The sequence below is a fragment of the Lentinula edodes genome (assembly GCF_021015755.1).
Source record: "Lentinula edodes strain Le(Bin) 0899 ss11 chromosome Unknown C8R40scaffold_61, whole genome shotgun sequence".
Classification (NCBI taxonomy): Eukaryota; Fungi; Basidiomycota; class Agaricomycetes; order Agaricales; family Omphalotaceae; genus Lentinula; species Lentinula edodes.
The window spans coordinates 21,864-37,253 of NW_025764367.1; the positions used below are offsets into that span (position 1 = coordinate 21,864).

The window sequence follows — 15,390 nt, forward strand, 5'->3', positions numbered from 1 at the left end:
TACAAGTCGAGATCAAGAACTGGTTAGACGCTGGGAGCCTGACGGCTAGACGCCAAAAAAACTTCAATCTAGATCCTACCAATGGTGTACCCACCAGCTTTTCCAATGACGGCCTTGAAAATGCACATGAGCGCGGCCGCGGGTTGACTTGAAGAACAAAATCTTCGACCTTACTCCAGCATATTCTACGACTGTTCCTTTAAACCCGCGCAACCTTATTTTTTTGAACAATATCGGTTTTTTATGCCGTTTCATGTCTCCTGATCTCCCCTACCTTGTCCACCCCACTCTACTAGGCTACTTTAATGCCCTTATCGCCATGCTCTGTGCAAACAAATACCGTGGAGCAGTTTCTATCTTACTTCTTGATCCATCTACGTTCTAGCATGCAAGTATTCCTTCTGCCCGTTCCTTTCATCCTTCACTCTTTAAATGTCGCTAACACGTTAGTTCGAACGAGCCACCTGTAAGAGGAAATATAAACCACGGTGGTGGCATCAGCCACACGGCTTTGAATATAATGGAAGAACAACAAACGAGGTAAGGTCGATCTTCTAAAGTTGAATATCAACGCGTTATTAATAATGAAGCTGAAGTGTACGTGCAATTGAACTTGCGCGGATGGTTTACGTCCCGACCTCTCAGAGCCCTCAAGATGATACAATACGCGTCACTACCATGCAATCCAATCACTCTTGACTGCTGGCCAATTCCTTACAGAGTGAAGTTCTCAACCGCAATACAGGACGGAACCAGCTACCAAGCGATGCCAAGTTCATCTCAATTATGGACAAGCTTCCCTTTCTGTCGCGCCCTTACCTTTGTAAGTACTGCCGTATCCATAGATGCGTACTGTTGATTCCGATGTTGTATAACGGATTCACGAGATCATCGAGCGTGGTACCTCCACGATTGTCCTTAAAATGTTTTGTATACCGGTGACTCCGGAAGCCGGCCAAATTACGATTCTTGCAGATAGTCAGTGAGAAAGGGACGCTTCCTCCGCGCTATTATAAACCCCATCCTACATAAGTACCCACTGCATCCCACACTGATTTAGTTTGTACCACTCTCCCGCTGATTACCTGCTGCTACGAAGATTACCATCCCTGCTGCAATGACTGCGAAGAGACTATCTCGATTTTTTCCCTGGATCTCTCCATCGTCGTTCAAGGCGACCGGTAACGAAAGTTCGGTTGAGTCGGCGCCACCATTAAGAGCGCTAGCTGCTGTTGTGGATGCTACTCCGAGTGCTAAAACATGGAAGGATCTCCCAAACTTCGACGACTTGCCTATGTTCAAGAACATGAAAGGATGCGCTTGGGAGGTATGGGGAAAGGACGACCAACTTGGAACCATCAATCTATTGACGGACGAAGTGGTGAAGAAGGCAGCGGCTGAAGAAATAATGTGAATTATTCCGTTCCTCTTCCGAGCTTGCATAGTCCATCAATGTGTTGCTTTTTTGTTCTTGGCAGTACAGGTACAACTGTTTCGTTGAACTGGTCAGTCGAAAATCGTCTTCATTTAAGCCTGGTTCCGTTTATCATAATTCTTGTGTTGCTTCGAAACGACCTTTCCATAGGCCACTTCAATTTCCGTCGAAGGTGAGCCTGTTTGAACTACGATTTACAGATCCGCTTTGACCATACTGTTTTCGAAAGCCACTTTTTGGGCGTAAGAGTCCTGAAGTAAATATGATACTCAAGTCACCCCGAGTAGTTCGGGATGATGAAATACACATAGTAAGTTTTTTTCGCTGATCCTGCCGTCGTGAACGTTGTCACAGTTTACGTCTATCTATATCTATGATCTTCTTAATCAACCCAGAACACGCAATCGGGAACGCAATGGGATGGACTACGGCACTTTGGACTCCAAGAGCACGGAGTGTTTTACAACAAGTACGTTTTCAAAACTTTTCATAAGCCTTTCGTCTAATATTCCAACTTCTATATATAATCTGTGTTTCGCACTGGTAGTACTCCTCAGGATGCAATGGAATCCGGAATAGTACCAATCCACGATCCACTCGCTATCGATCCGGCCTTGGCCCACATTGGGATTCAAAGTAAGTCTTGATATCATAGTAAGTTGGTTCATCTCTGACGAATGTATAGACTGGGCCAATCATGGAATATGCGGAAGAGGTGTTCTTCTCGATATAGTCAGATACTACAGCGGAGAGTTGGATGGCACCGGGTCTCCTGGTCTCACCGAATTACCCTACGATCCTTGGACGACGCATGGATTGACTGTGGCAGAGCTCGAAGCCTGTGCGGAGAAACAGGGTGTCAAATTTCGTCAAGGCGATATATTAATATTACGTGTGGGCTTCATACGCAAATATCAAAATGCTACACAGGAAGCGAGAGATGCACTGGCGGCAAGGCCAGAGACGTTGTGAGTACGTTTTCGTTCTTGAAGGGTGCTCTTCACTACGCATTCTAAAATGAGCTCATTAGTGCGGGTATCGAACAATCTGAAGACATGAAGCGATTCCTCTGGTATGTTTTGACATGGTGATATGAGATGCTACTTAAACTGACAATTGACCGTTCGATCCTTGCAGGAATAATCATTTCGCAGCAATAGCTTCAGATCAACCCGCTCTCGAGGTGGTTGTACTGTTATATTTGTGTCAACTTGGACCGATTTAACAGTAAAGTAGAGATGGCCAACAGGGGAAGGTACTCCACATATGCACCAGGTTAGTAGCTCGCGTCTTCTTTATTGAAGCGAAGAAATACTTACTGATGCCCTACAATTCGGAAGACTCTTTTAGGGTAAGGATGATTGAACCCTTTGTTCGCTAGTGGTGTCTCAACCCCTCACACATAGCCTTTGGGGGATGCCTATAGGTGTGTCAATGAATCTCCATGGTTCACATCAAATAATCAAAATAAATCAAATCATAGGTGAAATGTTCGACGTTGAACAACTGTCCCAAGTATGTGCAAAGATGGGACGATACACATTTTTCTTCTCGTCTTGGCCACTTGCTATGTAAGATTTCTCCTGGTTTGCGTTTGCGTCATTATGATGAACTTGAAACCTTTTTTGGTGTAGAATTGGTGGGTGTGCAAGTCCCCCGAATGCTGCAGTAAGATTCGTTGATCTGCCATCTTTTCGTGTTGATGCATCTTAACTCCAGGCTTACTTCTAAGAGTTTGGGAAAATGCAATCGATGTGTACTACCTACTACCTGAGAGGCTGCAACTGTATTTGTATTTGTATCTGTCGTCATATGAAGAGTTTCTTAGCCTTGGCTATTGATCGCTCATTCTGGGGTCAATGTCGGTTGTAAAGTAAGGGTGTTCCTTAAAGATATTCGAATTCTGCATATTATCACTCCATCGCATCACACTATACATGAACATTGTATATATCGTCAGTCTGGTACTCGACTAGTATCACACTCAATCTTGCTTGCGAGCAAGCAGGGAAGCAAGACCACCAAGAGGAGGGATACATAAGTGGTATTGATAGATGGAGGGCCTAGGTAGAATCGGGCCCATGTAGTCACCTATAGAGCCCAAAAAGATCTCTAGAATTCAAATTCACGCATCTCCCGTGCAGCTAGTTCCTCCAATGTTTTCTTCACTCCGGCAGTGATGTTGGTCCAACCAGATTCATCTTCATGCTCTTGTTTATGGAATGAGACAAGTGTGATGTCAATCCTATCTCCTGCCCATGCTCCATGGATGAGTAGCTCGCCTCCACGCATGGAAACGGAAGGGTCATCGGAGCATCCGATAAGACAGTAAAGTATCTGAGTGAGGTTGCGCGATCTGGTCTTGATTACATATTCCTGTTTAGTGAGGTTACGGACTATCCAACGGTCCTGCGGCGACCGGCTAGGGGTGAAATCTCCCCATAGCCAGATCCAAGGGGAGAACGGCTCACGATGACTATATGCAAGCAGTTCTTTACGAAGGATACGGTTAGCCTGGATCCTTTTGTCGGTGAGGAGGGAAATGTTTGCCGGCGGCCTCTCGAACTTTTCGTCAGCATAGTAATAGAGAAGTGCCCCTAGGTCATCATCATCGTGGCCGTGTAACTCGAACTGCTTCTTCTCTGCATCGGTGAGAAGCCCCTTGGGCAATGCTCCGGCGTAATCTCCCAAAAGAATTATACGACCACCAGCCCAGCTGCTCGTCTTTAATCTGGAATAGAGAGATCGATATCGGACTTGTTCAGTCACATCCCATATGCACGAGCACGTTAGAGAAAAGCAGATAAGATCGAGATATTCTTCCAACAGCTCTTCAGCTATCGCAAGCAAGAGCTCATTTGGAAGAGATAAAATTATCGATGTGGGATCCTCTCTACAGATCTGACTTAGCATTAATAATGAGATATTGATATAATAATCATACTTACTTGCGTTTCTGTGATTTCTCTTCAAAAATGCCAGATGAAGTGAGGAAAGATGAGGGAATTACAGGCGGGGTCTTGAGATAGCTGATAATCTGGCTTGAGTACCAGAAAAATTCCCCTAGTTTTCCCAGGCCCCCAGTGGATTCCTCGTTATCGATGTTCATTATTCTCCAGTACTGTCCCATTGGTGCGCGATTAGGCTCGTAGAAGAGAAAATACTGTGTAATCAAGCTACAAGTGCAATATATTGTAAGCTCAAGCTCGTGCCAGTGTTTGTAAGCTAGCATTCCATCTGCAAAACCTGTATTTTCGGCTAAGGGTCCGAAAGTGGTCGAGAGCACTTCCCAGCAGTGAAAGCACCCAGAGCATGTTGCTTTTGGTGCTTTCAGCGCTGGGATCTGCTGGGATCTGCTCTCAGGCCTTAGCCGAATATCCAGGTTTTGCAGATGTCTGGGAATGTGCAATAGTCTACCTTAGTCTACCTTCTCCTTTCGCTGTTCCAGGACACACACCGTATGGTAAAGCCATGTAACAATCTATCTATCTCATATCATTTACCAATTGATCTGTACGTAGGTTTGTATGTTCAAACATACAGTGCATTTTGTCCCGCAAGCCAGCCTCAGCCGTCCCCGAAGAGCTTAGCGCTTAGGCCCTAAAATGTATTAAAATGTATTGAACAAACAAATAGGAATAAACACTAGCGATATTTCGGAATACGCAAACAGGAGAGATCGGAATATGGCAAGAGACATTCAAGCTCAAGATCCACCTTCCATCCAGATTTCAAAATTCTGCTAGGGAAAGCAATTACAGTAGATCTCTAAGCCTGTATAAGCCGTCCGACGTGTATGCGGTGTGAGCATAGATCATAATGTTCGAAAGGTTCCACCATCCACCAAAGAAGTTCAAGCTTTAATTATCAGTCCCGTAATCGACTATCACGACAACAGGACTCATCAGCAAATGCCGGAAAAACTGGCAACTGTTACCGGCTGTTTTAGACTTTTTCACTGGCTCACCCAAATCTTTTTCTTAATGGTGTTTGAGTACATACCTATACTATGTAATGAAGTAGCTGAATTAAGTGTTATATACCTGAAAATTATCTACAAGTATGTTCAGGAGCATCTAAACTCATTTGCCACCTTGGTGACTTGAACTCTGATTGAACTGGCAGAAATTTCGACTTGACTGGTTACTGGTGAACTTTTGGGCTTTTTGGGTTGCTGCAAGTCTCGGCAAGTCCAAAACAGTTCGGACCAGTAATTCCGGATATTACTGATGCTCCCTTCCTTCCTAGGACAATATACAATATTGGAACTGACTCTCATCATCGTGTCGTTGATCAAGATCTGGCTTTTAATACTTGTACAGTTTATAGACAAGCTTCCAGCGGGAAGAAAGAGTTCGCGGGAACATCCGAGTATAGTGGGCAGTGTCAGGAGCTTGCAAAATAGCTCGGTTACATACAAGTAAGCTTCATTGCCATCTCGGAATCATTCCTACTTACATTTGGTAGTGCTTTTATATGCACACCGAGGTAGCAGAAGGAACCTAGATATTCTCGGCCGCGGTGTTGCTGTCAGGAGCAGTGGGTCCTGGCGGGTATATAACTACCATGCACCACTGTGCATGCTCGTCTATTTCCCGTGCTCTTTCTACATCATGAGCCGTCCAGATTCAAATTGTCCGGAAAACTACTCAGCATGTATAGCTTTTGATTCCTTACACATTTTCCAACAAAAGTTGAGTAGTAAGATTATTATTCCGATTGCGGTACGTGAACTTCAAATTCCATGTATCGACACTGACCCATTTTTTTCCTCTTGTATCGACTTCAATCAAAAAGTTTGATTTACTATTATATGGTGCTTGCCATTCTAACGCGTACCGAAGATCCCGAGAATTAATTCGAGATAATATTCTATAGGCGTTTTCATAGTGCTCTTTGGTCTCAGCGTCCACATCTTTCGGCGGAAGTTTACACCCGGGAAGCCATATATCCTTGCAACCATTCTCTTATTCACCCTGGCCACGGCATCCGTCGCGGTTGAGCTAGTCTCAATTTGCACTGTATACTCTCTACCATTCAGTGTCTTTCCTGAATCGGATTATCCTTCGGCGTATCCGTTCCAGATTACCGCAACGCTTGATTTGCTCTTCCCTTTTGCTTGGTTAAGTGTAACTTGATCGATTTTGTGCCACTGGCTAACCGATCTCTTCAGTTCATTGTCAGATATCATGTTGGTGAGACCCTACTTATGAGCTCAGTTCACACGAATCGATTTAAACTTGTTTTTTAAAAGATGCATCGCTGTTATCGACTCTGGAATTCTACAAAACGTGTTATTATTGTTCCTTTCCTGAGTATACCTGCATGCTTCGGTAAGATAGAGGTCGTGACCCCTTCCGTCCATCGTTGCAAGCTCATGAATCTTGATTGCAAGTACTCTGGGTCATCGGATTTTTATCTTCCTTGGGGAAGGTGGCAATAGTCAACACTCAGATTTACTTTTTCATTGCAGCACTTACGCAAAATCTCTACTTGTCAGGAATGATAGGTGAGTATACTGTTAGTTCTTGATTTGATCAGCGCTGAATGTTGTTAGCTGGAAGAATCTGGTGGTTGAATCGAAGAATCAAGAAGGTGGTTGGTCCACCCAGTCGAGATCTTTTGGGTCCCGTGTACGTGATACTTACTGGTGGAATAACCTATCACGCTTTGCTCTTGAATTTACAATTCGCTCTTTGCTCTGAAGCCTAGAATCTGCCGTTCTCACTCCAATATTCTTTGTTCTGTGGTTAGCTTCATATTTTGATAATTTCTTTGGGGGGCCTGTTTTGTCTCCATATGCACTAACCCAAATTGTGGTGGGTGATAAATTATTCCCCAACATTGCGACATATTCATAGTACAGTGACGCGCAAATCAAATCCACACCCCCCGATTTGGAAGTCATTACGTCACCGGCTTGGAAACCTTGCTTCGTCGTTCCACTACTCAGAATTACCCAATTTTGAGGTTTTATATGGCTTACATTGCTATGTATAACTGTGTAGAGTAATATGAATATGATATACTGTGTGTATTGTACAAGAAATGTTCAAGAAATGAGTAAAAACAGCTGGATTACAGTGAAAGTAATTGGATGATGTTGGGTGGATCAGTACTTCAACCAGCGGCCTCGATTTTCGAGCAGACCCTGTATTCGGTGTGGAAATGTATGGTAGAGGTTCCTAACAAACCGATTGAACTCCGCACTGTACCAGATTTGCTCGAGAGCAGCAAAAAGCTGGCTCTGTGAACGAGGACGAGGGTTCATGGTTTCAAGTCGCCTGCCAAGCTCGGCCCAAGCATTCTCGATAGGATTGACATCTGGGGATTTTGAAGGCCATTTCAGAGTGTAGATACCTTGATCTTTGAGCCAATCGCTGGTGGCATGAGCTGTATGTTTTGGGTCATTATCCTGTTGAAAAATCCATTGGTGGCCTTCATATCCGCATTCTCGGACACTGGGAAGTAAGCTATCCTGTAGATTATGGGATTAGCTCTAGAATAGATGCTTTAAACAGTAGACGCACCTGTAAAACTTCGATATATCCAAAGCGATCCATTGTTCCATCAATCAAACGAAGTCTCCCAACCCCAGTCCGGGTCATGCAGCCCCAAACCATCACAGATCCTGTCCCCAAACCCCTTCTGTCCCTCTGATTGACTAGTTGCTCTGTGAAAGGATTCTGCCGCTTCCGTCGCCGGCACCAACGAAGTCCATCCGAGCCTCCATTGAGGACAAATTTGGATTCATCGGAGAAAAGGACTCTGTACTGCATCCACCCTTCGCGACAGGCCCAATTGCTCCATACACGGGCAAATGCGAACCGTTGAGCAAAATTATAGGCTGTAAGAATGACTTTACGGCGTCGTACAAAGCCATGAAGGCCGTATCGACAGAGCATGCGACGAACAGTGCACTGAGGCACAGTTGGGAATTTCTGCCGTTGGAGATCAGCGCCGTCTGATGCACGACCAGCCTCAATCTCTGCAACTCCTAGGCGTGCCTCAGCAGATGGAATTCGACGATGGCGGCCAGGACGAGATGGTTTGTAGTAGCACCCATCTCTTTTTGCAATCCGATAGTTGTTCGCAATTGTAGTATGGTCAGCTGCAGTATTTTTGAACAATGGAGCTTCATTAGCAATCCAATTGAAGCTTTTATTTTGCTCATCACGATACAGAAGTATAGCACGACGTTTCGTAGGTGTTATTTTAATAGGAGGGAGGCCAGTGGGCTTTTTTCGTCGAGTCATGGTAGAGGATAAAACTTAAGCGCCCGGTTTCCAAATTGGGGGGTGTGGATTTGATTTGCGCGTCACTGTATATCTGTATTTCCACATCTGACAGGGTATAGCATCCTCATTGGTCGTCGTTCGCATTGGGCTTGGTATAGATGCTCTTGCAACTCTCCAGACCTATCCTGTACGGGAAACTGGGGACGTCGAAAATCGGGCTCTTGGAGGAGTGACCACGAAGAACCTGGAACAATGCAATGTAAGTACTGCTAATGGTACTTGCAGTTGCTCGATTCAGCCCTTTAAGCTTCAATACGAGCACCGTATGGCAGATGGTCAAACTCTTACAAACATCGTACAGAACGACGGGAGTCGCAGCAGCGAATCAATTCGGCCTTTCCAGCTCAAGTATTATGCGGCTGGCCACCCCGAAAATCAGGCTTCTGGCAGTGTGTAGGGAGTATCATATTCAACTCCTAAGCTAATTCCCTATATACAATGTACAGAATGATATGGGTCGCAGTGGCGTAATAGCTACCTTTCCATGTCGAGTACGGTGAAGAGTACGGTGAAATGTTCGGCCTTAACCCTTAACGGACTACATACTATGACACTGAAAGTTGAATTGAATTCCAGCAAAATCTCGTTCTAACCTCCACTCGTGTGAGTTGAGTTGTGAACACAGCCCAACCGAGCAATTTGAATCCGAAAAGTTTCTACTTCTTCATCAATTACACGAGATATGGATAGATTTTCATGGAAACCACATAACCAAGTAACGTACTGAGAAGGTTGAAAAGTGGATATCACTATTGCAGGTTAGATTGATTGTTCAAAAGAAGGCCACGAGAACTCCAACATCGTCTCTGCAGCGAGAATTCATTTCTCTGAAAATAATCGCAAAAGACACTCATACCTATATTTCCTAGCACGAGGATGCGCCAAACTAATCAACGCCTCCGTTAAATCAGTATCCGCTCCTCCAAGAGCGTTCCTCGTAAGATGAGCTGCAGCACTACTGTCCCTATTCACGAACCGTTTCGCAACATGCCACCACGGGTAATACGGCGTCTTGTCACTTTCATCGTTCTCCTTTTTCAGTGGGGCTTTCAATGGCAGCTCGTCGCGTGTGTAGATTGTTTCGTCCTTAAGTCGTTTCCTAGCAAAATCTTTGACAGGGGAATCGGTGTAGACGGAGTGAGAATTATTAGCGAGCCAGAGGCCGACGAGGCCTACGGCCTCTTCGCTCGTGAGACAGTCCCAGAGACCGTCAGATGCCATGATGAGGAAGTCACCTTTTTGGATTCGGATGGAGGTTATTTCGGGTTCGGCTGTGATTGGCAACGAAGAGCATAGTGTCAGATGAGCGCAGAGGATATTAGAGAGATATCCACGCACCGGTAAGATAAGGCGGAGTTTTCATGTTTGAGCGTACCCTATCGCCGAGATACTTCTCGTACAACTTCTCCTGAATATCGACGCTCCATTTGTATGCTGCATCTCCAAATGCACGAGCCATACCCCAGCCCATCACGCGTCCGTTTTTCACGACCTCTTCACCAGGGTGTTCTGTTTCCAAACGCACAATTTCCTTAGGATTATGTGCGTTTTGGTCTTGAGAAAGTACATGGACTTGGTAGCCATTTGTCTTGCCATCCTTAGATAGTACTTTGCGCCCGAGCACAGCACGAGAGTCGCCTGTAAGGGCGACACGTAGAATCTGAGTATCGGTATCATATATGGACATGAGTGCACAGGAACCGGAATGGGCGTGGCGAAGGGTACGGATGGCGTTGGTTTTGGAAGTAGAGGATAAGACGTCGGAAACATCGATCATGGCGTCGTCGACTTCCTTGAACGCGTGCTTGATTGTGTCAGAGATAACATCGTCTGCAGGGATTGCAGAGGAGTTGCTCTCATCACTATTGTGCATTTCAAGATAGCCAGACAGCTCGTATTGCTGGGGAAGTTTTGATATAGCGCTCGCGACATATTCGACCAGATGGTCGCATAGAAAGTCGCTCATTGCTGGTCCGTTATGACCGTCAAAGAGAGCCATGTATGACCGCCGGTCGTCTTCGTCATCAGTGCTCGGAAAATACACCGCTATTGAATCTTCGGACTCAGGATTCCTAGAAGAAGTTATGGCCAGAGTGATTATAGATTTTTTCAGTGAGCTTACGCATTGACAATCAGTGCATCACATCGTACTATTCCTGCTCTCTTCGCAGGAAACCAGATTGGTCCAGAGGATAATATTTTTTCTGCCGAAAGATAATCTTCATCCGACCAACGGGGCCTCTGGAACCCTTTACTAAGATCCTTCTTATCCGAAGAAGCCAATTCATCGTCAAGCTCAGATTCACAGCGAATAATGGTTTTTGAATTCCTTCCAGCCACAGCTAAGCTTGTTACAAATAACAACGTGGTGGAAACGCCTACTGTCAGAGCCGCCGACGATGGGCTTCGTCTCCTGGGCATAACATAGCGAAATTTGAAGGCAGCATGGGTGAAACGTTTGAACATGGAGAATAGAGAATGAGCCAGGAATGAGCGTTGTGTCGTGTTTACATTCCGTTTGTTTCGGATATGATTTCGGCGTGACCCTGAGCTTCAACTTCCTTCAAGGTTTCGATACGATATTGCAGTATTAATTTCGTATCAGGTCTTTCAGAATGCATGCGTATATGATGTATCATAAGTAGAAAAATCCGTCATTTACCCATCTCATAAATCAATCCGTCACACTGGTTCCAGTCCTGGCAGACCCTCCAATCCGCCTACTCTCCAAATCTAAAATCCCTTCCGTAGATTCAAACGTAGATAGACGACGTTTCCTATTGGGCATCATTGTTGGCGAACTCGACACAGGGAAGAAAGCGTCCGTTTCGGACATCTCAGAGTCAGGTGTTGTCGATGTACTCGGTTCCTGGCTGAAGCCTCTCTCTTGCTCTTCTTCTTCATTACGACTTTTCGAGGTCAAAGAGGATGAGGGAATAGCAGTAGGCGGCGGTAAGGGAGGGGCTGAATTCGATCGCGGACGACTGTCCAGATCTTTTTCGGGTATCTGGAAGAGAGAACATCAGATTGTCAATCATATTATTCGGAAGAAACATACTGGTAATCGAGCAAGATATGCCATCAAGGTAGACACAGAAGCGAAGAAAAACACGCTCTTCAAGCTGACGGCGTATGAGTCTCGTGCGATACGTTGCAACCTCGGTGGGAGCGTCCCGATTGCTCGTGCGTTTTGTCTAATATGGGTTATAATCTATAACGAACGGAGGAGAGAGATTAGCGTTGTACTGTATCGAGAGAATCGAGCGGCAGGAAGAACTATCACCTTTTCGGCGTCAGGATCATGGATTCGCTCTCGAAGTGCACTGTCCAGCTTCCACTGGAATATCGCAGAAGATATGGCGACGCCACCGACTTGGCCTGAAAATCCATGATTGGCTATTGAGCAATAATAGAAACATGCGGCTTCCACTCACCGATTCCTCTAAATAGTTGACCGAATCCAGTACCAACGGCCATATGTGATTCTGTAATTGATGAGCCTTGAACTGGAATCGAGATGAAAAATTCCATACCAGGTATGTGTGCTAGCAGTGCGACTAACATATCCCGAAAGAAAGAAAAATGAGTCTTAGGCGATTGCAAGACTAGACGAAATCGTAAGACGCACTGAGCATAGTCTGTAACACAACCGCGTTACCGAAGCCCATAGGAATCTGATACCAGCAGAAAAATATTATTGGTACCATAGAAAATTCACTTTCCTCGAGGGAAAACTTACGATACTGAACCACGATTGAAGCCAACCAGAATTTTCGTGTATCTGACTAATGAGCACCGTGCCGATGAAAGGGAAAATTCCAAAGATCATGTTGATCATCTTATACTTTCCCGTACGATGCATCATCCAACCAGCGAACACAGATCCCGACGACATTGATATGCTGTTCGGGAGAATATGTAAACCTGATTCGGGAGAGTCAGGTTTCATTATTTCTTGGATGGTAAGGGAAAGACGAACCCGCTGTTGATGCATTCGTCAACATCACTGTCTGAAACCACATAGGAAAGAAGTACGTGATGGTAAAATTACATGTCGCTACCAGGAAGTTGGAAATTCCAACGAGAACAGGTATCTTTTGTTTCAAGAGGAACGGTGCTAGTACGGGTTCCGGAGCAATGTAGATCTCTACAATAATGAATGCGACGAAGAACACGACTGATAGGACTAGCGGGACTATCACTCGTGCATCAGACCACTACATTCCGGAAGTCAGCTATCTTCCTTTTGGTCTAAGAGATGAGAGTTACAGGAAGGTTGGCGTTAAAACGGGTACTGAGGAACATCAACATTGAACCGACCTGTAAGTATAAACCACAAATATTAGTTTCCATTTTTGAAGGAGAACATTCAAAAGAAGCATGCGAATAAGCTTGATACGTTGGACCAAAGGACACACCGAGATCAACACAGTGAAGCTACCAAAGTAATCGATCCGCTTGAGAACCTCAACCGTACTCTTTCCTTTCCCCTTTGTCACATAACTCAAATTGACCGAGGTGAGAAATAGCGAAATGACGAAAAGCGGAATTTGACAAAGGAAAGCCCAGCGCCATCCAAACCTGTGAATGTTCCAGTCAGGATCAAATACATTGATGTTTGCGCGAGGAATAACTTCACCAATCAGTTATCAGCCCTCCTAGAGGCCCGCCGAAGCCGAGCCCAAACTGGTAGTAACGCCAGTAACGTATGAGCACAAGGGCTTGGATAAGAAGATCCGGCTTACCCCATTGAAAACACTGGCTACGCCTTGAGCCAAACCTCTCTCCTATTGAGTAATTTTATTAAGCGCCCTTTGTTCACGTTATCAGAAAACTCACTCGTAGAGTATACATGTCACTGACTATGATTCTGAATAGAGTGGTTCGTTGAACATTCAAAATCGAGAGGAGACGAATGAACAGATCCGACTAATGGATTCATCGACTTACGTGGCTATGGTATTAATACCACCACCGCCGATGCCGGCAAGCTAAAAGAAGAGGAATCGAATCGAATAAACGAACCATCGACCCACGGTGTAAGGGAACAGAAAGCCCACAAAACGCGATGCTATTAGCATTTCCATGTTGGTTGAGAGGCCGCAGGCAACGGTGCCCAGTCCGGTAAAGAGGACTGCGACTTGAGCTGCTCCCCGCCTTCCTAATACATTTGCCAGCCGACCGTATAGAGGGGTAAAAGTGGAAGTTGCGAGAAGGTATCTAAAAGCTTGCTAAGTATAGGAACCTTGAATGATAGTAGAAAGCGCACGCTGTCCCCAGCCAGCTTGCTTGATGCGATTTCTGGAACTCGGAGGATATGGAGGGTAACACTAGAATCACGATTGTCAATGATGTCTTAAGAAATGACGGTTACACACTTGTAGGAACAAGAGACACTAATTTCTATATGAGCATTCGCAAAGAGCAAACGGAATGGGTTTGCTCACTGTTTACAGACTGAATTTTCATCAGAGGAAGTTAAGGACAGATGAATGTTAGCTCGCGTACAGAAAGAAAAGTAGCCATCCAGATTCCAGCTAGGATACCATATCTCGTGGATCTTGATATTTCATGTGGCCCAAGACGCGCCTTACTGCTGACTGTGTCAGTCCGAGGCAACAAAGGCTCTCTTTCATAAGAGGTTGACATGGGCGTCACTGAATGAGAGAAGAAGCTGCCATGTGATCTTGCTCTTCTCACGGATCAATGCCAATTCTCTCGAGCTCCACTTCAACCCATTTAGGGAAATTGAACAGAATTTGGCCTTTGCGAAAAACAAATTAAACGTACAGACTTGTAAGTACAGGCCTAGGGCTTATTAATGCTGATATACTCACATATGCGGCAGCTGCTTTTGTTTTTTTGTAACATTCCATTTAGTTGCTCAGGCTCTAGCCTAGTACTGAGCGCACCGGCCAGGCTTGATATTTAAGAAGTATTCTATCAAGCATTGTGAAGCAATGGTTTGAAAGGTTGACCCTCTGCAAGCAGCTGTCTGCTTTATTCTCTGTATCTTGAGTAGTGAATGAACTCTTGAGCTTCAAGCCCACATGAGAACCTTGGTCTCAACTTCAAGTTCTGGCATGTCTCGCGTAAGACAAATGATTTCACTGGGCCCCGGTTAGTTCCTCAATGGAACCGTGCCGGTTATCATTTCCTTTCCTCTTGTGATGTATAGCTCTTTGCGCGAGCGCATCATGGTACTCGCCTCTCAAGCGACCTTTTTCATGCTTGTTTCGGTGTACTAGCCTGTTTACGAAAACATGGGCAGATTCAATCAACAAACATCATACGGAAGTGAGTAATCGCGATGCATTGCTAAGGAGTCAAATAATGATCGTAGTGCAGAACAGTCATCGTACCTACTAGATCCCCGCGAATTCAAGCTATAATTATGTCTACTATGTCTATATTCTATCAGTCGTTCGAACAGACCGAAAAATCTAAAGAAAAAGGATAATATGATAACTATGTACGGTAAAGCTGGCGTTGCAAATAGTGGGGGAAGTAGCCCCCATTCTTCCGTTTAACGGGATCCCGCAGCCTGACAGGCGGGACAAAATGAGTTGATTTGAGGAGCTATGAAAAAGGCCAAATTTTCAGCAAAAGAATTACGACAAGTCTACGTCGACGTTTACTGTACTGCTCCGGATACTG

At 45.0% G+C, this 15,390-nt stretch overlaps 4 protein-coding genes across 4 annotated transcripts; 1 reads left to right on the forward strand and 3 right to left on the reverse strand.

Annotated features, from left to right (window-relative positions):
• The first annotated feature begins 940 nt into the window (after window positions 1-940).
• C8R40DRAFT_794655 (uncharacterized protein) lies at window positions 941-3,283 on the forward strand. The gene is made up of 15 exons (XM_046236233.1): window positions 941-1,410; window positions 1,479-1,505; window positions 1,586-1,607; window positions 1,665-1,745; window positions 1,831-1,904; window positions 1,983-2,071; window positions 2,121-2,403; window positions 2,466-2,507; window positions 2,573-2,618; window positions 2,672-2,710; window positions 2,776-2,786; window positions 2,842-2,861; window positions 2,919-3,006; window positions 3,070-3,103; window positions 3,155-3,283. Exons 1-15 carry the CDS (start codon window positions 1,118-1,120, stop codon window positions 3,164-3,166), a joined length of 1,161 nt encoding a protein of 386 aa, XP_046080008.1. The 5' UTR covers window positions 941-1,117; the 3' UTR covers window positions 3,167-3,283.
• Window positions 3,284-3,331: 48 nt separating this feature from the next.
• Window positions 3,332-4,674, reverse strand: C8R40DRAFT_1241327 (uncharacterized protein). The gene is made up of 2 exons (XM_046233542.1): window positions 4,384-4,674; window positions 3,332-4,328 (listed from the first exon to the last, which is right to left on the reverse strand). The coding sequence occupies exons 1-2, from the start codon at window positions 4,665-4,667 to the stop codon at window positions 3,548-3,550; spliced, it is 1,065 nt and encodes a 354-aa protein (XP_046080009.1). The 5' UTR covers window positions 4,668-4,674; the 3' UTR covers window positions 3,332-3,547.
• Window positions 4,675-9,300: 4,626 nt separating this feature from the next.
• On the reverse strand, window positions 9,301-11,040 carry C8R40DRAFT_794956 (phosphatase 2C-like domain-containing protein). Its single transcript, XM_046236235.1, has 5 exons — window positions 10,856-11,040; window positions 10,072-10,805; window positions 9,590-10,004; window positions 9,458-9,539; window positions 9,301-9,395 (listed from the first exon to the last, which is right to left on the reverse strand). Exons 2-4 carry the CDS (start codon window positions 10,730-10,732, stop codon window positions 9,506-9,508), a joined length of 1,110 nt encoding a protein of 369 aa, XP_046080010.1. The 5' UTR covers window positions 10,733-10,805; window positions 10,856-11,040; the 3' UTR covers window positions 9,301-9,395; window positions 9,458-9,505.
• A 367-nt stretch (window positions 11,041-11,407) lies between these two features.
• C8R40DRAFT_1177211 (vacuolar amino acid permease) lies at window positions 11,408-14,382 on the reverse strand (the record flags this gene model as incomplete). The annotated part of the gene is made up of 19 exons (XM_046232642.1): window positions 11,408-11,740; window positions 11,792-11,944; window positions 12,017-12,111; window positions 12,168-12,218; window positions 12,267-12,290; window positions 12,362-12,407; window positions 12,473-12,657; window positions 12,713-12,950; window positions 13,003-13,053; window positions 13,152-13,314; window positions 13,373-13,419; window positions 13,479-13,520; window positions 13,573-13,603; window positions 13,684-13,724; window positions 13,794-13,953; window positions 14,003-14,063; window positions 14,112-14,129; window positions 14,181-14,190; window positions 14,242-14,382. 19 exons carry the CDS (start codon window positions 14,380-14,382, stop codon window positions 11,408-11,410), a joined length of 1,890 nt encoding a protein of 629 aa, XP_046080011.1.
• Window positions 14,383-15,390: the final 1,008 nt, after the last annotated feature.